The sequence below is a fragment of the Abramis brama genome, assembly GCF_963993115.1.
Source record: "Abramis brama genome assembly, chromosome: 8".
Lineage (NCBI taxonomy): Eukaryota > Metazoa > Chordata > Actinopteri > Cypriniformes > Leuciscidae > Abramis > Abramis brama.
This window is the reverse complement of record NC_139970.1, coordinates 37,625,859-37,650,815: the sequence shown is the minus strand read 5'-3', so window position 1 is coordinate 37,650,815 and position 24,957 is coordinate 37,625,859. Positions and strand designations below refer to the sequence as shown.

Genomic DNA, 24,957 nt, shown 5'->3' with positions numbered 1-24,957 from the left:
TTTCCAAACAAAATAAAAACATTGGTTACACTTTATTTTAAGGTGTCATTGTTACAGTGTAATTATACATTTAAGTACTTAGTAATATTAATTAACTACATGTACTTACTATAGGGTTAGGGTAGGATTTGATTGAGGGTTGGTTGCATGTAATTATGCATAATTTACTGTTATTACTATGGTAAGTACATGTAACATAACAAGGACACTATAAAATAAAGTGTTACCAAAAAATTAACAATGTAATTCATTGAAATATTAGCTTTATCTTTATAGTAACAGATCATATCTTTTAACTGAAAGGATCTGGAAGAATCAAGGTGCTTACCTATATGAAGATATAAACTATTCCAAAGGTTTTGAGATTTTTTTCACACTGATTAGTGTTTCATCCTTATTCCCACAAAATGAGCAAGAACTGTCAACATCCATATATTTTGCCACAGTCTTAAAATTAACTTCTTTAGTCTTATTGGAAATGCAGTAATGAGGTAACAGCCAGGCTTCCTTCCAGTCTATAAAAGAGACCCAATTTAGATTTAACTGGCAATCAATCTTCGGCAAGTAGTTACATTTCAATATAAAGGGAAGGCCACCGATTTTTGTAAAGATATGATTCGGGATTAAGAAAAAACAGAATTAGGATTTGTTAAGCATCTTTCAATCCAATTTATCGGAAAGGTGTTCACTGTATCACTAAAATCTAACACTTCAAGCCCATCTTTTTTCCGACTATTTGAAAGGACTGTTTTTTTTAGCTTTGAAGGTTTGTTTTTCCATATGAAGTCTTATGAAATGTTTTGTTAATTCCTTTAGCAGTAGAGTCATTGACAAAAAGAGAAAGAGAAGGATATACAAAACGAGATAATCCTTCTGCTTTGGACAAAAGAACCCTCCCATAAAGGGAAAGGTCTCTTTGGAGCCAAAGATTAAAGATGTTTTTGGTTTTTTGACCCGGACAGAAAAATTAAGCTGTTGTCGAGCTGGTAAATTTTTTGTTAAATAAATACCAAGAGACCTTACGGTCTCTTTTTTATAGTGTCATTATCTCACACTTGGACATATTCAGGTTCAATCCAGAAGCACATGAAAACTGCTCAATTCAACATTAATAGCCTTGGTTAATTGACTCTAATGTAATTGAGTCGTGTCATCAGCCAACTGGGAGATTTTAATTTCTCTATCAAAGATGGATATACCTTCCAAGCTTGGAACATGGATAATACTTAACGATAATAGTTCTGTAACTAAAATAAATGAAAAGGGGGAAATTGGACATCCCTGTCTGACACCGCGGGTAATGAAAAATCTTAGAGGTATTGAAACTAATTAAGACATTAAACATTTCAATAACATTAACAAAAAAGTCACCAAAACCAAATCAGTTGAGAGTCTGCAAAAGAAGTCAAGGGTCTGCTCAAGAGTGTCAAAAGCTTTATAAAAGTCTTGGAAAAGAATCATGGCTTTAGAACGCTTAATAGATAATTGGCGTCCAATTACGCTCCTGACTATCATTATAATTTAGCCCTGGTTTTTGCTGATAGATTAAAGGTCAAACTTAATCAGTTGATTGCAGATACACAATCAGGTTTTATAAAAGATAGGCACATCATTAACAATATAAGAATTATTTTACATCTTTTGGACTGTTATATCAGTGTCCTTGTCCGGTTAGGGAACAAGGCGATAACGCCTGGTTTCATTGATGCCGTTATTTCCTTTGAATCGATACATTCTTTATACTGTGCATACAAAGCAATGGCTGTTTGATTAGTTCCCAAAAATGAATATAAAACTCAACAGTTAATCCATCACTGCCTGGAGATTTTCCTTTCTTCATTGAGTGAAGCGAAAACGCTACAACGTGGAGACAGAGCGACACGCGTCATAATCTGAAGACCACGCCCACTCGGGGAAAACAAAAAACAAGCATTTAAGGACATAAAAGTGGATACGCGGCGAGTACCTAGCTTTATGGTGCGTGTCCACTACAGCGGCAAAACTCTGCTCAGTGCCGCTGGCGACGCTATAAAACGTGTCCTCCGGTTTTTTTTTTTTTTTCAACACACACAGTATAATCATCAGAGATGCACGCGATTACATTCGGATTTCGGAAATAGACTTTGTTTCCAAATGCCCCAAGCAAAGATATCCTGTCAATTTTACAAACTTTTATAAACCCAGCCAGCCAGTATCACAATGAACACAATGAAATCCAAAATGAAATATTTAACATAACAACTGCAAAGTGTCTAATTTGTAAACAAAATGATTTACGCACTAAATCCAATATAAACTCCGGCACTATTTGCATATTTTTAAACTCTCAAGACAGACGTCACATCCCGAATCTCACAGCGATTGACAGTCGAGAACTGCCCAACCTTTTGATGCTCTCAACGCTTTCTCCAGTGCGCTGTCAATCCCAAAATGCACTGCGCGAGCGTGAAACTCGATTTCCATAGGAAAAACTATGGCTAAATCAGTTTAAAAAACCATCCCCATTTTGTAAGATAACTAACAAATAAGTTAACATACTAACAATCTTTCATAAAACGCTCGCACCATGCCAGTGGACACGCACCGTGAGGCTAAGCTAGGCTACTACTTCTCTATGAAAGATTGTATGTAACTTATTTGTTAGTTATCTTACAAAATGGGGATGGTTTTTTAAACTGATTTCTCAAAACACCATCTCATTCTCTTTAAATGTCTCACATCCACCTTATTTTTTTAAGGCAAGAGTGCGCAACTATGACCATAAATTAAATGTGCAAGCTTCCGGTCAGCAGATGTCATTCGATTCGCTGGCATCCTAATTAAAGGAGCCGTATGTAAGATTGTGGCCAAAACTGGTACTGCAATCACTTTCAAATTACTGTAGACCGGTGTATCCCCTCCCCCTCCCCCCTGACTCGAGGTTGCCAGATAGGCTGCAGGATCCAGCAGGAATGTTTGTAGCTGCAGCTGTGGTAACTAGAGCAGAGCTGGCAACCCGGATGCCGAAACACTACTGACTTCGTGATTGGTAGATAGGTGGAGGGTGGGGCATCAGGCCAAAACACAACATGACAACATCAACATCAGTTGAGGGCTGCAACTTCACTTTTTAAATGACAATATCCTGGCCGGACTACTGTTGTCAGTGATATAAGTATTTGAAATGAACATGATTTCTTAATGTCTAGTGACATATCAGGGCCATTTTATGATTAATTGAAATACATTTCTTACATACAGCTCCTTTAATTTAATTTGGTTACCTATTAGCCTGGTTAATTTACAACTCGTTTAAAATACTAAATTTTGCTTCAGATTATATATTGATGACTGAGTCATATAAATGCTCTATTTATGGCCATTTGAAGTCTCTGGAGATCCTCACAGACTGAGGCTCAAGCGCGCCCTCTGTTGACTGGATTTAGTCTGCTGTTATTTAGGTGAGAGTTTTAAACTTCTTTCAACTGGGAATTTGAGAAACTTATAATACTACACAACAGATAGGGATATTTAGATTTTTATTAAATATTTTGCTTTGAAAACGCCTATTTTTTTATATTATTTATAGGGCTACATATTTTATAGTAAAAAAAAAAAAAGAATGATTCAAAAGTACCTGCACATCATCCAACAGATCCAATTTAGCTGGTGCCTGAGGAAAACAGTAACAGCACGAATAGTGGCTGGATTCACTGTCCTTGCAATGTGAGTTCCAGTAGAACCCCCTGTGTGGGGAACACAGATGCCCTGCCATTCTGCTCTTGTCAAACTGTCCCCAGGGCTGACAGGTAGTAATTACATATCAGCACAATTACTGCACACTGGCATGAGAACAATACGCTGAGCTGGCCGTATCTTTGCATCTGCTCATTACCGCAGTAAGCTCATTGTGTAATCCAGCGGTAACCGTCTCACTATGGTGAATGCATATAATCTCCTCCTCCAGTCCATTCAGCCCAACACCTTTATTTGACCAACAACTACATGATGAAAATTTGTAAGCTGACATAAAAAGTTTCTTATTAAATCTGGGAGACCAAAAATAATTGATTCTTCAATTCCGCTGCATTGGAGTCAGAGATTCGACTCAACTGAAGAGCCAAATTTGTCCAGCTGTGAAAAATTCCAAAACAACTCCTCTGGGATTTTATTAATCCAATTGGCCAAAAAGAAGCATCCAGATTCATTCACTGATTCATTCTGTGAATCTTTATTTAGCTTCCATCATAAGCTGTGTCCGAAATCTTAAAAATGCTGCCTTCAGAGAATGCATCAAGGCATGTCCGAATCCAATGTTAGCTTCTCTTCCTCTCTCCTGAGACAGGCTACCTTCACCTGATCGGTTTTTGAAGGTAGCATAGATGTAGCCTTCACTGCATTTGATATCCCACAATCATGTGCTTTCCATTCTGTGACAGCTGAGCAAAAAATAAAGATGGCGTCTGACAGTTGCGGTTGGTGGTGTAACAGACTTTGGCCAGTGAGAGCAGTGTGTGTAAACCTCATTCCCCTAATCAGCAGCCCTTAGCCTTCTTGTTAGAGCGCCCGCCTCCCATGCGGACGGGTTCGAGTCTTGCTTAGAGCGGGCGGTTCGAACTGGAGGGGCTACAGTGGCATAGACGTGTATATACGTAGAAGCCATATTCGACCCCTCCAGACACGTCGACGAGCCCGCCATCTTGCAACGGTCAGCGTGTCATCACTCACAATAACGGATTCATACGGAGCGTCAGCATTAACGCTTCTCTTTTACTTTGAATGGGTGACGTCATGTGTTGCCGAACTGAATTGTGGGTTCCGTCGCGTTGCGTCACTGCAGTTGCTCGCGGCAGTGGTTGAAAAATGTTCAACTTTTCAAGCGCCAACGCAGGCGTCAGCCAATCAGATCGCATATGCAAATATATAGCCAGTTAGCCAGTTGCGTTCATGCAGCACCGGAAAAGTAATGTGATTGGCTGTTGTCACCATAGATATCATATAATAAAGGCTAGATGTCTCGTCCACGCTGCTGGCCAATGGAGGTCGACGTCCGCACACGGCGGCCATCTTGCCACAGGGAGCTCGCTCACTCGTAACATTGTGTTTTAATGGTGCATACTTTTAAATAACCATAACTTGCTCAATTTTCTACCGATTTTCAAATGGTTTGGTTTGTTATAAACGTCAGAGATGTAGTTATGACACTGCACACATATGAATAATTATAATAATTATAACCATGGACTCGGAATTATAGCCACGTTAATAACGTTTGTAAAAAAACAAACCGTTTGTAAATCCGTCAAGATTTCAGCGAGATAAGAGGATTTCTGTTCGTGCTGATCACTGACCTTACTTCAGATACCACAGAGCTCGCCAGAAAGCTTCCCTGTGGCAAGATGGCCGCCGGTTGATGCCGGAAGAGACTCCGCCTTAAGACATCTAGCCTTATATGGATATCTATGGTTGTCACTATGACGGTCACGTCAGCACAATTATTATGGTTCTATATTAAGAATATATTAATTGTTTTTATGTGGCTCATTTTACAGCATAACCACTAAGCTGTTATAAGGCATTTGTTATATGTTTTTATATTTCTTTTTTATAAATATATTAATGGCTCAGTTTTGGGCATAAAGTGTTCAGTGCAGTACAAAGTACTTTGCAAAAAGGCAGTTTGTATGTTAATGGAATGGATCTTTTTAAGTTTCAGTAAATGAAATTAAATTAGAAACTTTGTTAAATTTGTTGGTCTGTTATCTCCACATTCAGTCTACTCTACAAGGACTGTACAGAGTAGGCAAAGCATGAAATTATTCATCTCTAACTCAAGTGACAACCCAGAACAGCACTAGGAATAGCGTCCAGTGACTCAATGAGCAAACAGAGACATCTAGTGGCATCTTCTTACGCCCTTTTCAGATAATTGGGCTTCTCTGAGCTAATATTATTATTACCATAGCAACTGAATCTATCTATCCTCTTCTATTTTTGGAACCCATACAACATAGGACAGACCTACTTATCTTAATTTCCCTTTCATGCATCTTTTTATTTAAATGAGTAAATCACACACACACACACACACACACACACACACACACACACACACACACACACACACACACACACACACACACACACACACACACACACGAGTAAATCTATTTGTATTTATATTTGATTATATATATTTGTTAGCTCCATTGAATTAGATGAAGTATACGTATGAAGTTTATAAATGACTCTTATACTGTTTACAATCCACAACATATTCATGCCAAATCTATTTTATAATAGCATTCAGCAGAGGGATTTTCGACTGCTTGTTACTGTCCCTCTAATCGGTTGTAAGTTATACAGATAGAGGATAGAGGCTAATGAACAGCATGTGATAGTGATTGTGAGAGTAAACTCAATGAACTTTGAGCAGTCAGCAAGGTTTACATATAGTTTACAATGTAATTTGTATTTCTTTTGTTTACTTTACTTATTGTTATTTATTAGTATTCAAAGTAAATAATGCAGAATCATTTCATGTAGAGTACAAGTCAGCCGTGTGCAGCTTCTGTGTGGAGTGGAAGAATCAATTTGTCTTGTTTAGAAACATGGATACAGCTTTGTTTAAAATTTGAATTAAGCAGAAATAAGTTTAAAAAAAATACATTTACTTGTAGGCCTGCATAAAAACTATAATGCATGCACTTTTTGTAAATAGAAAAGACTGGGGCTTACAATTTTCCAGTGTAGATTTCTCAGGGTAGGTTTATTTGACAAGTCAATATATTTCATATTTCAAAATAGACACCTGTAGTAGCCTATTGACTATACAGAAAAAAACTATGAAACATTACCACTATTATCACCAATGAAAAAAGTACAGTTCTTTGAACATGTTGACCTCAGTCTGAAACTCAGTAACGTTTGTAAAATGAATATACCTGTGTTGTAATTTAAGGAGATATTTCTATAATTAGTGTTCCCTGGACTTCAGAAATGTAGTCCACTAAATGTTAGACACTTTATTATAGGCTATAAACTTCATTATTTACACAATGGTAAAAGTTAGGAATGGAATGAAAATAAAGAAAAAGTTTTTTTTATTTTCTTTCTTTCTTTCTTCTGATAATGTTATTTATTCTTCTGATAATGTTATTTATTTATATGTTAATGTTATATTTTTGAAGTAATCTTTACTCGTCTGTTATCAATTGTCTGATTCAATATTTTGTACGTTTTTCATTTGAGAAATTGTCTTTCTATTCACCTTTATTTTCAGTTGATCTTCTGAATTTTTGCATGGTCCATTTGATGTCAATGTCAAATTGATGTCAAATTGTTCCTCTCAATCAATCCACAAATATCAGATATCATTTATTTGAATGATGCACTGTCTGTTTAAAGAAACGCTAGACCCCGCCCACTACAGTGAGAGACACGCCCTGCGCCGACATGTGGGAGGAGCCATGCGAACAGGACCAGCCCCTTTCTAACAAAACACAACGCCGAGCGTCTTCTCAGTATCAAAGGCGATTATCAATAACATAGATCGACTCCGGGGCTCAAAACGGAGAAAGGTAATTTTTTTTATATAATAATCCCTCAGTGTGATTAAAAATGCAGTGACTTTGTGAGCGAAAGCACATGGATCATGCATTCGCGTCTTTAGCAGTGCTAACAATCACGGCATTATTATCGACGTTTATCTAAGGTAAGTTAGTGAGGGATTGTCCTTGTATTCAACCCCGAAATACAACGCATTCATGTTAGTCATGTATTAACCTCCATAGAGTGAAATATAGGTCATTGCATGCTGTTCTGCGGCTCGCGCGTGCCAGTAGCCATGCACGCTGCCAGAAAATATGGTTCATGGTCATGTGAAATAAAAGCCAAACTGCATTTAAATGTGTACTTTCACGTGGCACCCAGCCTCGTGCGTTGTCGTTAGTTGTGACGATCGTTTTACTGCGCAGTTGACCTGTAATCATAATATTATGTAGGCCATAGGTGGATACCCGTCTTTGTCTCGAGCCGCGAGTCATTCCTATAACTCAGCCAGCTGTTGGTTTGATTCCAGACACTGATTCCCAGGACTGTCCAACTGTTGTCCTTATGTGGCCAGAAATGACTCTCAAAGACCACAGTTTGAATCTTAATTCTTAAACTGCCCAAGTTTATGTGTTTATAGGGCTGCTATGACATGTACAGTGAATCTCATGAGTCCTGTCAAGAACAATCCCAAGTCCCCTTTCACTACTTAATCAAAGCAAATGAAAACGGTTGTTATCTTTACATATTGACATTGTTTATGACTTGTAAGCACATTTATTTTGATTATCATCATAACTGTAATCCAAAATCAGTCTCACATTCATTAAAATTCATCAACATGAAAGTATTTCTAGATTAAAACATAGCATCACAGTATTGGTTTAACATTAATACAGTCATAATAATCTAATGAATGTGATTGGCCATGTGAATTTTGATGAAAAACATGGCTATTTGTCATTCAAATATAAAAGATTTAAACATTGTATGTCATCACACCATTTAAAGAAAAAGACCATTAGGATGTTAATTGTTATTTGTTTACTTTGCATTAAGACTCATTTTAATTATTTAATAGTTTATCCATAATGTTGTTGCACTACCCTTAGTTTGAATATCTAAATAGATGGATGTTTTACAGCCATTTACAGTAAAGATAAAAAATACCTGAGAATGTGGTGATGCGATGAAAATTTGGGGGAAGATCATGAAAATACTGGCACAATGCAAAAAATCTTAATGGTTGCAAACGACATCATTTTCAGGTGTTTCTTTTGATTCTGGATCGAATGTAATTGTTTGTTATTCTTTTAGTGTTTTAGTAACTCAATTCATTCTTTGTAAATGCAAAATATGCCGCTCCTTACATATTGAAGATGGAATTGGCATTGAAATCAGTTTTGCATATACAGTGACACCGCAGAATGGTATTATGTCCTAGAACTAGAACACAAACATGGGCATTGCCAAAAATTTGCATTGGGATGGGCCAGTTGGTTGCATGGTAAATCATTGTGCTGTGCAGCAGTGCAATGTGATAATTCTAAAAGTCCACTTTTGTTTCTTTGTTTTTTATTTGCTAGCACCCATTCCTGGCTTGCAGACACATCAGCAAACTGTGTAATCGCTGCTGAGCTGTCCTTTTCTAAATGATGTGGCACTTTTCTGTGCATCAGCTTATGTTAAGATCACTTTGCCAAGCTGTGCTTCCTTTTGCAATCCTCCCTAAATCCATTATTGCAGTTGAGGAGGATTTTGATAATCTTTTTTGGGGAGCATTTAATTTGTATGATTTATACTCAGTCAACCAGCAACACTCCATTGGTATTACCCTATTGGATGCTTACGTGACCACTTCCATTCTCAGCAGTTTATGAGGAGGTCTTTACCACTCTGATTAATTCTGATGTATTCAGATTGGTTGAACTAAACTGGATGCCAGAGAATCCAAATCACCAAAGGAGGTCTCAACTTAATCTTTTTTCGTTTTACTCTCTCTCCCTGTAACTTTCACATGTTCTGTTTTTCCTCTTTCTCCCCCTCCTCCGCTCTCTGATCTTTGCAGAACATGGACCAGGAGGGAATCGCATGAGATGGAATGTACTTGATGTGCTGCATCACTGTTGAAGGTGAGTGGGACTGTCAGCTTTTTGAAATCTAGTACAGCCTGCATTTGAGGACTCGCATCACTATGTTCTTGAAGCATGCTGTGAACATTCTAGTGTTGCCTAATTATAGTGATTTAACCTACTTTTCAGCTTGTTTTGTCAATTTGTTCTTTTTTGTATCGTTCTGGTATTTCTGGCATGGTGAAATGTTGCTTCTTACAAAGGTTTTGTTGGAAACTTTTCTTGTTTAAAGTTGTGCTTGTGTGTTTATCCTAAAAAGTTGAACAGGAATGCATTGTATTCGTTGAATGCACACGGCTTCGTTCTAGGGGTGATAGAGCAGTTTCTTCCTATGCTCCTAAGCTTTGGAATTATCTCTGTTTTCTCTGTTATGTTTTCCTGTAAAGTGCTTTGGGAAAGCAACTTTTAAAGGCGCTATATAAAATAAATGTATTATTATTATTATTGTATGACTTGGCATTAAAGGAATAGTTCACTGGCTGTCAACCTCTGAAGTCAAATATCCCTTTTTGCATGAAGCACAGACTAGAATATAAGGGAGAGTTCACCCAAAAATAAGTTCTTTACTCACCCTCATGTTGTTCCAATCCAGTATGAGTTTCTACTTCTGTAGAACATAATATATTTTGAGAAATGTCTCAGTTTTGGTTACCATTGATTACCATTTTATGGTAAGTTGCTTTGGATAAAGGCGTCTGCTAAATGACTAAATGTAAATGGAAAACAGTGTGGTTTCCAACATTCTTCAAAATGTCAACTTTTATGTACCACAAAAGAAAGTCATACAGGTTTGGATGGTGAATAAATGATGACAAGTCACATTAGGTTTGACATTCTGTGAATAATGACTTCAGCTTAGGTTGGTTTCTCATGCAGAGCTGACGCTGGTGTATTTTATGATTCTTTAATGGTGTTTTTGGTTCTTTTTGGAGCTTGACAGCAGTGTTCACTATTTTTGGGTAAACCATTCCTTAACTTCTTTCCTGTATATTAGTGTTTAATTTAAAATGTCTCTCAGAACTGGTTTTTATAGGGCTGGGCGATATATCGCATGACATTGTTATGCGCATCTCGTCAGTAAAGCCGGTTCCTTGATTAGTAGTAAATCGCCATCACCTGCTTTCAAATGATTTACTACTAATCAAGGAACCGGCTTTACTGACGAGATGCGCATAACAATGTCATGCGATATATCGCCCAGCCCTAGCCTGAAGTATTTCTTATTTATTTTGAAGTATGTTGAGTCATAAGCCCCTTTCACACAGCAATCCCGGTAAATTACCATAAAATTACCAGAATGACTTTACCGGTAAATACACAAATATGCTGTCACACAAGCAATGGCGTTCTGGCTTTTTACCAGTAAGAATCCATTCATACATCAGCACCAAAATACCGGTAAATTCTGTGATGTCAGTTATCGGATATGTTCTTTAAATGCTGCTCCGGCATGAGGAGAAGCACTTTAGTTTACTATCTGTTCAATTTGACAAAAAAATTTGACATCTGAGTGATAGGCATAAGGGATGATCAAACAGAACGTGTTTTTGCTCTTAAAAACACGAGATTAGTATAATAGTATATTAGACTAGTAATAGCATCCAACTGCAGAGCCGCAACGCTGATGAATGGAAAAGAAAGCTGGGTCTCGAGCGCGACACGTTGAAAAAGCTGTGAGACGTGGCGCAACGGTCATAGATGATCATGTAGCGCATATTTAAATAGGAAAACTATTAAAATGCTTTCTGTAAACAGCACAGAGTAATTACCTCATCTCCATAAGAACTTTGATTGGCCCAAAGAAGACTTCTTACCTCAGCGCGTTCTGACTTCGTACGTGCTCACACCGGTAATCACACAGAGCATCATACCAGTAAGTGTTACAACTTCCCTTACTGGTAAATTGCCAGAACTGATTTAGGGGTATTTTGGAAAAGGTCCTGTTCACACATGATCTCTTACCGGTAATTTTCCAGTAAAGACTGTATGTGTGAAAGGGGCTAATAGACACAGATGTAGGTTTATTCATTCTATGCCTATGGGACATTTGAGACTATAATCATGAAAATGCATTTCAAAGTCATTTATTTTAGCCCTAAATCAGTCGTGGCCTAATGGTTAGAGAGTCAGACTGGTAACCCGAAGGCTGTGGGTTTGATTCTTAATACCAGCAGGAAATGACTTGAGCAAGACACTAACCTTCAATCGCTCCCCGGGGCCGCAGTGAATGGCTGCACGCTGCTCTGGGTGTGTGTGTCCACGGATTTGCAGTGTGTGTGTGTGTGTTCACTGTTCACTACTCACTGCTCCTAATGTGTGTGCACTAACTTGGATTTGTTAAATGCAGGGGACAAATTACCACCGTATGAGTTACCACACTATACCTGGCCTTCATGTCATGTCACTGGTCACTAAATTATCACATGCAAATCAAAAATGAGTTCTTTAATGTGTTATCTAACAAGTTTTTCTTCAACTTTTTGCAGCTGTGTAAGTAGACAATAGACTTGTTCCAGGATGGAGGCCTCCATCATACTGCCTGTGCTGAAGAAGAAGCTGGCCTTTCTGTCAGGTAAAGACTAGTAACATTATATTAAGATTTTAATTAATTAAATGAAAAACAAGTCATCATATAGTTGTAGCTTAGAGTAGCTTGGCAAAAAGTATCACAATATTACAGAAATGCATTTGCTGCAGGCATGTCTCCTCTCCTCTCTAGGATGTGATGTGAATACTTTATTCATGTTTCATGGTTAGATTTGACTAACACTGAGCCAGAAAAAAGATGCTATCCAATAAAATGGACAGTGTTTGGTGAATATTTGAAACGCTTCACTTTTTGCTTTCCTTTTTGCTTTAATGGAAGTGAAAGATTGTGTCTCAGGCAGAAACATCTTCATCTTAATATAATGTAGTCAGAGATCGAGATCATTATATGATCTGTTATTGCTTTCGGCTTAATCTCAGTGAACCTGAACACTATATTGTAAAATGATAGGCTATATTAGGTTTTTGAGTGTTAGTAAGCCATTTTTGGGCCAAATAATTGTTTTTATTTTATTTTATTAGTTATTTACTACTACTTGACACTAGTTGGACTTTCACTCATATGTCCACACATTATTTTATATGCCTTCTAGAACTCATATATACAGAGTATGAGGCTGTTTTGTCCGTGATCACATGCTGAAGGTTGTATACATGCCTCCTGCTTCCAACAGTCTGCTGGATGACACTTGTCAACAATGGAGGTCAGCAAGAACATTGGCAAAATGGGGTCATATACTGAGGTGTTCTCTGATGAACTGATTATTTTTCTAAAATTTCGTGTGTCTCAACAGTTTTTTTTATCAAGGTCTTTGCACAAAAATTGGATAATGAAAGCTTCTAGGAAAGGAATTACTGAAACATTTGATGCTTGCTGTCCTTGAAATGGCGCATGTTCCCATGAAATGGTCTGAATTAATTACAGTTTGCAATATCACGAGGCTCTACTCCTCCAAAAGGCTTTTTGTATAACCTCAGTACTGTTTTTGTCAGTCTTTTCCTTGAAGCCTCACACTCTTACACTGTTTTTCCATTCCTACATCATATTTCACTTTGTGCTGCTGGATTTTCTGCATATTTCCTGACTCGGCCCATTTGGTTTTCCAGGAGGCAAGGACAGGCGCAGTGGTTTGATCCTGACCATCCCACTATGTACCGAACAAACCAGCATGGAGGAGCTCAGCGCCACTCTGGACTACCTACTGAGTATTCCTAGGTAAAAACACAGCTCTGTTGCAAAGGCTGTACATCAAGCACATGTCAAAAGTATTGAGAGCAGAAATTAAACATTAATCTGATCATGGTAATTATAATGCACACTGTTACAGTATTCACACATGATATAGAAAGTGGCCATAATTCATGGTCAGACTGTGGTTACAAGTTGAAAAATACTTTTATTGATTTCTCTAGACCTTTCAAGGTCTTTTAGGCTCCAAGGCACTGGAAAGATTTTGTGTGTTTCTGTTAGTTTGTCCATTTTACATTTGTGTCGGCTGTTACAGTAAAAAGGTTTAACAAATAAATGATTAAACAGATAGTTATGATTCTTAATTCTGACTGGATGAGCCATGTTCAAAACCGCTAGATAAAAATGCATGCATTGTTGCTTAACAGTCACAAACTATGTTACTTGAAAGAATAATTTGTATTCCAAATCCATTCCTAATTTTTACCCTAGAAAAAAGGGGTTTATGTACTTGGTGTGGGCTTGTGCCTAAGAACACTAATTTGCCATGGTAAAAAATCAAGAAAAACATTTTTCTTCTGGTTTATTGCTTTAATCTGAGTCTGTATGAAAGAGATAATCATACCCTGAGCTGCAGCGGCCAATTGAGTTTTGACTAATGTTAAAGTCTGACAGTCGTGCCTCACATGAGTGCTGGCAGTAAGACCATCACTTGTTCTGTAATCCATTTTATTTTTCAATGCTTTCATAGTGACCTTCTCCAAATTATTTTTCTACTGACATTTTAGAGACATTTTAGAGGCATTTACAGGGTGAGTTGGCTGTTCTTTTCCCCAAAGAATGAAAATAAATGTTATTCAGGCCTACAAGGTTTTTTTTTTTTTTTTTTTTTTTTTTTTACAAACCAAAATAGTAACTGTATGATTGAATACATGTTTCTTGGAATCTGTGAGTCATTGCAGCTCACACAAGCTCAGTTTATTCATTTTAAAATGCCACCACACAAAAAACAAATTAGTCTGTTTAACGACACCGCCACAGTGGAGTCGTTGTAATTGATTCATTGTATCTGTACTGACAACATGTATTGGCCTATCATTTGTGTTATGCAACTGAATAAATGTCATGTTTTTCTGTTGTATCTCTGCAGCGAGAAGTGCAAAGCTCGAGGTTTCACCGTCATCGTCGATGGCAGGAAGTCTCAGTGGAATATAGTGAAGACTGTTGTTCTGATGTTGCAGGTAGGATAAGAGACTTTTATTTTATTTGCCCACTTTTGGATTTTGTTCAGATTGGCAGAAAGCACCAAAGGAAACATTATGTGAAACATATGTCTGCTCTTGTTTATTTGACATCTGGTGCTTACTTTTCCACTAATGAACCCATTAATATTTGTGGTGATTATTTAATGAGCACTTAACTCCCCTGTAATACAGCTCACTTCTTAAGGAATACCTGTAAATAATGAGATTTCAGTGCTATTATCAGAAGACAATGCTGCTCGCGTGTTGGCGGCCTTCCCTGGTTTTGTAGAGCGTGCTGTTGGAAGTCATTCACGTTGAGCTTTGTTGAACTGAATGGACGCTTGTTCTGCCCTGTTATTTTCCCCTGTTTATGGGACACAGCACTGAATTGCTGCTTTAAATACAGGCTGCTAGATTTTTCTTTTGCATTACGACTTACATTACTTGCATTAAAGTCCCAAAATGCAAGTCCGTTCACTCTGTGGCAATCTTGGCAATCTTTGGACGCAGTGGACAGCTATTTTCTAGGCAATAACAATAAAATTTGATACAAGTGGCATCATAAATTTTGCCAAAATTGTGCTAAAAAACACTTTTTCAGGCAGTACCAGCTAAGACACGTTTTGAAGGGAAAAACAGGTGGTTGGCTCTTTTAATTAAAAGGTGGGATGTCCTTGTATTGAGCGTTTCAATTTCTGAGTAGTCTCCTTAAGAATGTCTCCTTGAAATTAGTGATGCTGGTGTATGATGTTGCATGGCGACAAAATAATCAGCAAGAATAATACATTTTTAAATGTATTAGAATAGAAAACAATTTATTTTTAATTGTAATAATATATCACAATATTACTAGTTTTACTTTATTTAAAATCAAATAAATACAGCCTTGGTGAGCAAAAGAGGCTTCTTTCAAAAACATAAAAAAAAATGTTGCTGAACCCCAAACTTTTGAACAGTAGTGTTTTACTGATCAGTTACTAGGAGGCAATCACTTGCAGTTTTGCACTTGCAATTTTGTTTCCTTACAATTATATCGTCTTCTGCGCTTTGGGCAATGACATGCCTTTATGTTTGCAAGTAGGAGATACTGAGTAAGACTAGATTCTCTGAAGGAAATAGCAGCTTAAAGGCAGCATAAAAATAGTTTTAGCTTCAGGCTTGGGATGAATCGTTTTGTTGTATTCCTTGTTTGTAAGTCGCTTTTGAATTTTTTTGCTGATGATATTTGTGAAGAACAACAATGTTTGAGAAAATCAATACCCTATTACTTACATCTGACTTTGAATGGAACACAGTATATATGACTGTTATTATAAATTGCAGTATTGTTTCGCCAAAGAAAGCTGAATTGGTTGTAGTTGGTTATTAAAGTGGTTGTAGTTGTACCTTGTAGATTTGTGTAGTTTAGCACATTCTTTCACTGGAGGAGATGGTGAAGCCTCTCTGTTATTGTTGCTTGACATGTCCTCTGGATGATCTGCAGTTTTTAGTTATGAGTGAGTCCATTGTACATTTGCAGTGTGCAGATAACTTCATTTCAACAGCTTTAAACATAGGACTTAAAATAGAATCAAGTGCTTGTATCTCTCAGCCTTTTCTCACTTTAAGAGCCTTAGGAGGAATGACAGGAGTTTGTTCTGAAATCAAACTGTCCTTCAGACCAGTAGGTACAATAACATGGATCAGCCGATTTTAAAGGGTTGATTTGTCGATTATGTTAATTAAACTGAAAGGATTCTGTGACCTTGGTCCCCTTTATATCTGACTATCAATGATTGATCCATCGCTATTCTTCAATAAAAAGAGTGATCTTATTCGTAAGTGTGTGTGGGGCTGTCATGGTTTTTGGATGATTTAAACAGCTGGATTGTGAACTGTGATATTTTTCTTCTAGAATGTGATCCCAGCTGAGGTCTCTCTTGTGTGTGTGGTGAAACCTGATGAATTCTGGGACAAAAAAGTGACCCATTTCTGCTTCTGGAAGGAGAAGGACAGGCTTGGCTTTGAGGTAAGTGTACTAGAGATATTTTGTTTTAGTGGACAAAGTGCTCAATTTTGACACAACTATTATTTGACATTAGGTTTGGGAATGAGTACACAAGTACTTAGAAGTGACAGCTGTGATCAAACATGAAAATGTAGTATTTGTGTTTTTCATTTTGTGAATGGTTGCAGTGGCCCATTGGGTAGTATCTTGTGCTCTGATTGGTTAGTTAGGTTAAGTCTGTTTTATTTGTATATTAACTTGCACAATACGTATTGTTCTTAGCAGCTTTACAGGAAATGGTTCCTTTAAAAAAAGGACTACATTGCCGTGTGTATGGTGTGGGAGTGGCATAGGTTAGTTCTCATGATGAACGAGAAAAGTTGTCGTAAGTGTATGTTTGCTCATTACAGCAGCCCAAAAGTGTTTTTGCATTTTCCCCACAATGCGGTCAGAGCTGGATTTTGACTACCAACACATGGAAAATATGACTGTAACAATATTTAATATGTAATGTAACAACACTCAGAGCATGAGAGCTAAACTTCACGCTGAGTTTAACAAAATTTCACGCTGAATTTTAACAACTCGCAACGTGGATCGCAGTTCATATCTGGACTGAAGCAAGCGTCCTGCTCCAAACATGAACCAGCACCGTGTATGCTCACATATTTCATCATGTCGTCTTCAAATGAAAAATGTGCAAATAAGGACACTGATTCAGCGGTACGTCTGATCATAAACACGATAACACAAATTATTCTGATACACAGAAGTCAGAAGAAAATTCTTCCCAATACTTCAGTATATAAAAAAAAAAAACTGATTTAGTCAATGGCTTTTATTTTGTTCAACCTAAATGGACTGTTTAGAAAGGTTCCACTGCAGGTGTTTTCCATACATCAGACCACGGCTTCATTGTTTTACTCTTGGTGTAGCTGCACATAATACAATCACACACGACAGTGTATTTAATTAGGGACACCCGAAGGATGTCATGCGTGTAAGTAGGTAATTTCCCGCATTTGCTGTGAATAATGAAACTCCATATACAGAAGTTGTGCATCTTCATTTACAAAGGTCTGGGGCTTCACGGTAAGACAGTGCTTTTGTTATTGGCACTAATGCAATGGCTTCATTTCTCTTTCATTTGTCAGGGCACAAAGAGAGCGGTGCTATGAGTAAAACAAGGTTTTCAGGGCTGTTTTAGGGCTTTAAAGGACATGGAGCACATCTGGGCTTGTCTGAATGATTTCTTCTGGAAAACTGGCATCATGAAGGTTGTTTCTTTCGTTCTTGCTTTCAATTAGAGATGCACTGATCGACAGGCCAGGGACCGGAATCAGCCAATTTTCCACATGATCGGCACGGACCGGTAACCGGCTGGTCAGTCTCGCGTCTTACCGATTCCGAGCAAGTCAGTTTTATTGCCAGCGGCACAGGCAATAACGTCAGTTGCATGTTCTCGCTCTCTTCTCTCCGAAGGCAAAGTGACCCTCGCTCGCAAAGACACATGACCTTCTCTCAATCACTAGTCTCATTCGCTCTACAGTGCTTGTATTGCGCATAATTTTACTCATTCCAGCAGGTTTGTGCACACAAAAGCCGCCTCTCAGTCTCAAGCAGCTTGTGAGTTGCAAGTACCAAAATGAGTGGCTTACTGTGCTTACATGGTCAAATGCACACAAAATTATGTCAAAATGCCCATCTTGGCGAGTATTCAGTTAAACAGTTAGTTTTGGAGACGAATTGATTGAGAAAAATAAGTAGTAGGCTATATTGGATCCGTGCATAAGCTCTTAAAGTGACAGCAGTCTAATATTTCTGCTGCTGTCTGTCATGTTAATAAAAGGACAAAAGACAAAGAGAAAATCACTCTCTGCTCTTGACTGAATATCTTTTGTAACTAATTGTAAGCATTTATCTGTATTTAATTTTTACAATGAAGACTGTCCAGTGTTATTTCACATTTTATTTTACAAATCCACTATCGGTCGATCTCTAAACTCAATCCTAGCTTGAATGAAAACGTTTCATACTTTGAATTATAAAATTAGAATGCCTAAATTCACTTGTAGAATCTACATGTTTTTTTTGTTTTTTGTATGTGGTTTATTTAAGAATGATTTATTCTGGAAAAATTATTGTCTTATTGATATTGGTAAAATTTTAAGCATGAGGTAAGTGTTTAAATTGCTACACAAGAGAATGTTTCATATGGGTTGGTTTGGTTCCTTCACTTTCATGAATTCTCTCCATTTCATCATCTCTCCTGTAATATCATAAATTAGAGCAGACTGCAGTTACTTCCTTGTAATTGGGCCATGAAGAAAATGGGTGAAGTTGGCAGGTGGTTGTGTTTACATTGAATCAGCAGCCCTCCAGCATTCACTTTCGGAGCCATATGTGAACGTAACCGTAACATGATCATGCAGATGCGCACTACAGTATGCAGTCATGCACAGTATGTGTGCTGATGAAGCCTGGCCTCGAACCGCATGCTCATTTGTCTGGCTGTCTTGCTTAATGCCCTCTCTGGGCATTAACCAATAATGCCATGTTGCCTGGCAACCATTACATGGATCCAGCCAAGAGCCGAATGACGGGTTTAGAAGGACAGTTGGACCACTGTCTCCTAAATAGAAACCTCTGTATGTGTATGTTTGTTGGGGTCATTGTGTTGTTTGTGCCGTGATCTGGGCCAGCAGTCCCCTCTAGCTGCCTAAAACTAGCAGATGGCACAGTTTTGGCTGAATGGAGGTCAGTGTATCAGCATTAGGAAGTGTGGAGGCTTGAACACGGAGACTAGTGAAAACAGTCATTACCATACTCTTGACCTACTTGAAGATCCATACTTGAATGGGGGTTTTGTATCTGCATGCGATCGCTGAGATGCACGAGGACCGTGCGCTCTGCATTAATCATTCTGTCCAAGAACCTCTTCATCACTGATGCTTGGCCTGGCGTTGGTGAGCATATGGGAATGAAATGACCCAGAGGCCTTATTAAATAAGTGGATTCTCTTTCACTGCCACTTAGGGTCCATTGGACCGTCTGTTACAGGGCTGCACTTTTTTTACGCTTATAGACCTTATTCAGAGCAGCGCCATGACAGGTATGAAAGCGAGGCTGTGATTGATAGACTTACTGTGTTTTCAATGGCATCTGCTGTAAAAAGCTGTATAGAGCTCCTAGATCACTCATGATTTTTCACAGCTCATATTTTCTGAATGATGGTGATGACTGTGTTGACAGCCATTGCTTGTTGAACATTTCATACAGATGTAAATAAGTATAACCTTGTATTTTTTTATTTTTTTTTATGATTTGTTTAAAGTAATTTTGAATGCAGATATGTGTAGTATATCGGGCACCTTGCTCTGTAAATACTAAAAAATATTTTATTTTATTCCATTTGGCTCACGCTGCATTGAGCAGATGCGTTCAGTTTTTAATTGTGTCTGTTCTCTAACTAAACTAAATTTTTATTACTATATGGGTTAGTGATGCAACTAAGCACATCATTTTTTTTTCCAATTGTACTTATATATATTGTGTTTAAATACTTGCAAGGTAACCAGAATGCAGGCTGCTTTGAGGGAACTGTATTGATCAGAGAGCTTTAGCAGACACTGTGTTTAATTTCCTCCAGCTAACCTTGTAGATGTGAGGGCACAGCTGGCACCAGTCCAAGCGGTTGCGTTCCTGCTTCAGCACCAGGCCTGCGTTCAGGGTCACTGGAGGATTTCAAAGAGCGCACATTACTTTGATTAAATACACATCAGATTAAAAGTTTGGTGTACAGATGGTTTTTAAAAAGAGTTGTTCACCCTAAAATTAAAATACTGTCATTTATTTACCCACATTTCATCATAAACTTGTATGTTTTTGTTTTTGCTATCACAATTTATAGTGACCACAGATATCAAGGCCCAAATTGGCTTCTGAAATCATACGATAGCTTTGTGTGATCTCCACACTATGTCCGGTTAGAATAAATGCAGGTGTCAATGAGAAAAGAGTCAAAAAATTACAAAAAGGATGTGCACATTCTAAATCTAAGTTAGGCTCTGGTGCAGGACAAAAAAGATAACGATAAAATAAGCTACTGATCAGACACGATGAAGGCACTGACATGACATGTCAAGTTCAGACAGATGATCTTTCTCTCAAAGTCGTTCAATACTGTTTATGCATCAGTAAATCAAGCCAATGACTAAAATATCAACTTCACATCGTTTCTCTTGGTAGGATGAAAATAATCTTATTTAAACTGTGATTAAAATGTATACAGAAAGCGATCAAAGAACAATCCCTTTCCAATCACCCAAGCTGTCAATCACACAGCGCGAGTTTATCTGGACACTTGCCAAAACTCGTTATGAAATCAATGACGCTGTTACACTGCACAACGAAGCTCTTACTGTACTTACCTCATGTTTGCATTGGTGAAATCATTAGTGAGAGTGCAGAAACTGCGTTGCAATGATAAGATCTTCATTCACGCGATCAACAGGCTGTCATCTGCTCAATGCTCATCACTGCAACCTTTTATGTGATGGCAATAGATCTAAATACTTACTCACGATTCGTTAATCTCGATAGCTGTAATGGTAAAAACGTATAATAGCTGTAATAGTAAAAGTATTCGAGAGAGTTCCACATGTAATGCTAGCTATTTCATATGCAAGCATGTCAGCCAATCACAGATTATTTTTTTATTTTTATTTTTTTTGCACTCCTTCCATCTCGGAATTTGCAATGATATCATGACAGAAGGAGATAAGATGAAATCCAGTTCAAAAGCTTTTATGCTCAAGCTGCATTTTAGTATCTGCCACAGAAACTTCAGGGCCCAAAACAAGGCTTTTTAGATTCAAGAACACCCGTTAGAGAGAGTTTGTGAAACTGACATGAAACAAACCTGGCTTTGGCTCATCCTTCAGGCTTTTTTCCCCCCTTAAATTGTCCTCGGCAGACAGCCACGCAGCGGAGGTAGACACGCCTCTTACATCCTGTGAGTAATGTACCCCAGATATTATGAATCCAAAATATTTTTCTTCATCTCCTCTTTGGTGACACAGGCTGGAACTGTTTGCAGTGAGGCCTTGTCCCTCTGTTCCGTGTGTTGACTCAGCTGAACATATTTGTAAAGACAGCTGTTCTGTCTCTCTTCCTGTCCACACACCAAAGTGCAGTGAGGAGGGGTGTCCTTATTTTTATTGAGACTGCTTACATTAAGCGCAGACATAGGAATGATAAACATTTACATGTGAAGTATACCATAAATCAATGTGTGTATAATGTTACAGAATATTTTTTACGTGGCTTGGCAGCTTTAAACAGGTTTGTTTTGCATTAACGACCAGCCGATTGTATATTTATTCCTCTTATTACTTGGCTACATAACAATTAAGTAAATAAATAAATAGACATGAAATATTGATTTGAGCTGAAGTATTTGTTTATCTGAGAAGAAAGAAAATGCTGAGTGGTATGAGGAACATCAGTCTCTGACAAGGTTTTATTTTGTCTAAGGAAAATAGTTTATTCATCATTATACAGAATTTATGTAGTAGTAGTAGTAGTTCTTAGGCACAACGTGAGATAAATTGTTAAAATCTTCATTACACTAATCATGTTTAAATATTTAAACCTTTTTTTTATCATGTTAATTTTCTCGAAGATGACAGGCAACACTATATAAAAATCTTCGCCTGGTGTTCTTCGATAGAAACCGTTTTGGGTAATGAGTGTGACTGACATTATGTGACCCAGCGGAAGGGCTGCTTCACCTACAGAGTTTGCCCTGTATGCCTTCAAATATCAAATAAATTATTCACAGATTTTAACCTTGCATGACATTTGACTGCTGCAGAATCTCTTAAGCGATTTCAGGTTATGCTACATTACGCGCACAGATGCCAGTTTAGTTGGTTACATTAATAAATGGTGCACTTTCCCCTCTGTTACAACAAATAATTCTCGAATGGGTGGGTTTTATTTTCTTGTCTTTTACATTCGCAGAACAGATATTGGAAAAGGTCCTTGGTCATGCCTGAGAGTAAATTTTCTGTGTTTCAGGTGATTCTGGTGTCTGCTAATAAACTCACACGCTACATCGAGCCATGCCAACTTACAGATGAATTTGGCGGGAGTCTGGTTTACGATCATTTGGACTGGGTCAACAAACGATTGGTGAGTACCAAATTCCTTTATTTATTGGTAGACTACAATAATTCAGAGATGTTGTGGCTAGTCTGAGTGATGTACCTTGCTGGCGATATAAAACTAACCAAAATTGTAAGTATCAGGGGATTATTTTAGCATTCTTTTCTTGTGGTTTTCTAAAGGCAGTGTCATTAGTCTACTTTAGTTCATTTCTAGGAATGAAACTGTCTGTTTCAATGAATTGACTCGTAGTAGCTCTGATTCCACACTTGTTTATAGGGTTGTCACGGTACCAATACCAGTACAATTTCACGGTTCTCTGTACCAGTTTTGGACATTTTTAATGAGATTATACCTGAAAAGGTTTTGGATTTTTTAACATATGTTAACTTAAAAAGATATATTGTATAATATGACTTGCTGGTTATCTTTGTTCTGTTTTTATTGTATTTAATATATGATATTTGTGTTTTTGTAATTGAATTTTTGCCATGAAGATAGCTCTGATTGCTGACATGGCGTTAAATAAAAATGATGATGATGATGATGATGATGATGATGATGATGATGATGATGATGATGATGTACCAGTTTTGGTTACAGCAAAAACTGTTGGAACTATTTTACCATTTTATTTCACTATTAATATTAATATTTTAAATTAAGTTAATATTAATTCAATTTAATTAGTTTACTATTTATTTAGCCTTCAAAAGTTTTATAAGTAAACATTGTTTATAAAAAGATCAAGTGGAAAATTAGTAATAAAATGAAGGACAAAAAACACATACACATTACATAGAGCAAGTGACAGGTCTATTAGTTTGCATTTACAGTCTAATACTTAATGCACAACATTTTGACATACAGTATCATATTGTTTTGTCACATCTGTTGCTATGGATACATCACTGTCAATCTTTGCAGTTTCGGATTCGATCGCGCATTTAAATACAGTTGTGAATCTAGAAACTTTGCAGTGTACTGAGCAGCATGAAAAACAATACTTTTATTCAAATTGTATATGGGCTATAAACAGAAAGCGTGAAAAGAGCACTCCCTTTATAATCACTGAAGCTGTCAATCACTAAAGTTCAGAGCTTGACTGAGATCTACACACCTGCAAAGACTGTGAAAAGCAGTGTTGAGCGGATTCTGACACGTTGTAAATCGAAACCTTTATTGCTCTTCACAGAGTGCTTACACATACACACGGGAGCGTTTGAAAGCAGCTTCTATCAGCGTGTACTGAATATGATGGTATCGTCACTTTATTTTTTTAAAGCTGCAGTCCGTAACACTTTTTTTTTGTGTTAAAAATATAAATAATAAGCAAGTACATCATAAATCCATTTTCCAAACCGTGTTTTTGTCTTACGGTACATCTATATTAAGTGTTTATATTCTGACTATTAAGACTGGTTCGGGTCGGCACCACTGCGGAGTAGCCCAGTACCTGCTTGACTCGTCATAGACAAAAAAAAAAGAGATTGTAGCTCCGGCTACAATGTTCTTCCGCAATACACCTTAAAAGTTACGGACTGCAGCTTTAAGTAGTAAAAATGTTTTCGATGTTTTGACAACCCTACTTGTTTACATTATCATTAAAAATGTTCACTGATATATTTCATATATTAAAATACAGTATGTTTTAGAAACAATAAATTTATCTAAATATTCCTTTTTTTTAATATGAATTATTGTATCGGTGAATAGAAATTCACATTTAAAATATTATTATATTGTCTACTTGACAGTAGTGGTTGTTTAGTTGAAACTAGTATGTATTTAGTAACATTTCGAATTATCGATTTGTTATTTTATGTACTTTCTTATGCATTTTTATTAATCTTTTATTTATTTATTTATTTTATTTTTTGGTCAGTTTTAGTAAGTGTAGTACTTAAACATTTATTTCAGTTAGTTGCCAAAGCAACATTTCTAATTTTCGTTTAAATAAAAATTTGTTGCCCATCTAACTTGTATTCTATTTTACTTCGGGTTTTATTTTATTTAACAAAAACAATTAATAGTTTCAGTTTGTTAACAATAACAACACTGTTTGAAACTGTGATCCTGCTTCTGTGCAAATACAGAAATATTGAGATGGGTATTGAATGTCATTGAAAGGCTGAAAAATATTTAAGTGTGTAGCTATAT

General features: G+C 37.1%; 1 protein-coding gene across 1 annotated transcript in view; it reads left to right on the top strand.

The window, feature by feature from the left end:
* Positions 1 to 7,440: 7,440 nt before the first annotated feature.
* The window catches only part of sestd1 (SEC14 and spectrin domains 1), a 32,064-nt gene continuing 14,547 nt past the window's right edge, over positions 7,441 to 24,957 (top strand). Inside the window, exons 1-7 of the mRNA XM_084121270.1 lie at positions 7,441 to 7,559; positions 9,599 to 9,662; positions 12,149 to 12,234; positions 13,317 to 13,425; positions 14,549 to 14,639; positions 16,537 to 16,650; positions 22,711 to 22,824. Of these exons, the coding sequence (XP_083977396.1) occupies positions 12,180 to 12,234; positions 13,317 to 13,425; positions 14,549 to 14,639; positions 16,537 to 16,650; positions 22,711 to 22,824 (483 nt within the window). The 5' untranslated portion in view covers positions 7,441 to 7,559; positions 9,599 to 9,662; positions 12,149 to 12,179. The remainder of the gene's footprint in view (positions 7,560 to 9,598; positions 9,663 to 12,148; positions 12,235 to 13,316; positions 13,426 to 14,548; positions 14,640 to 16,536; positions 16,651 to 22,710; positions 22,825 to 24,957) is intronic.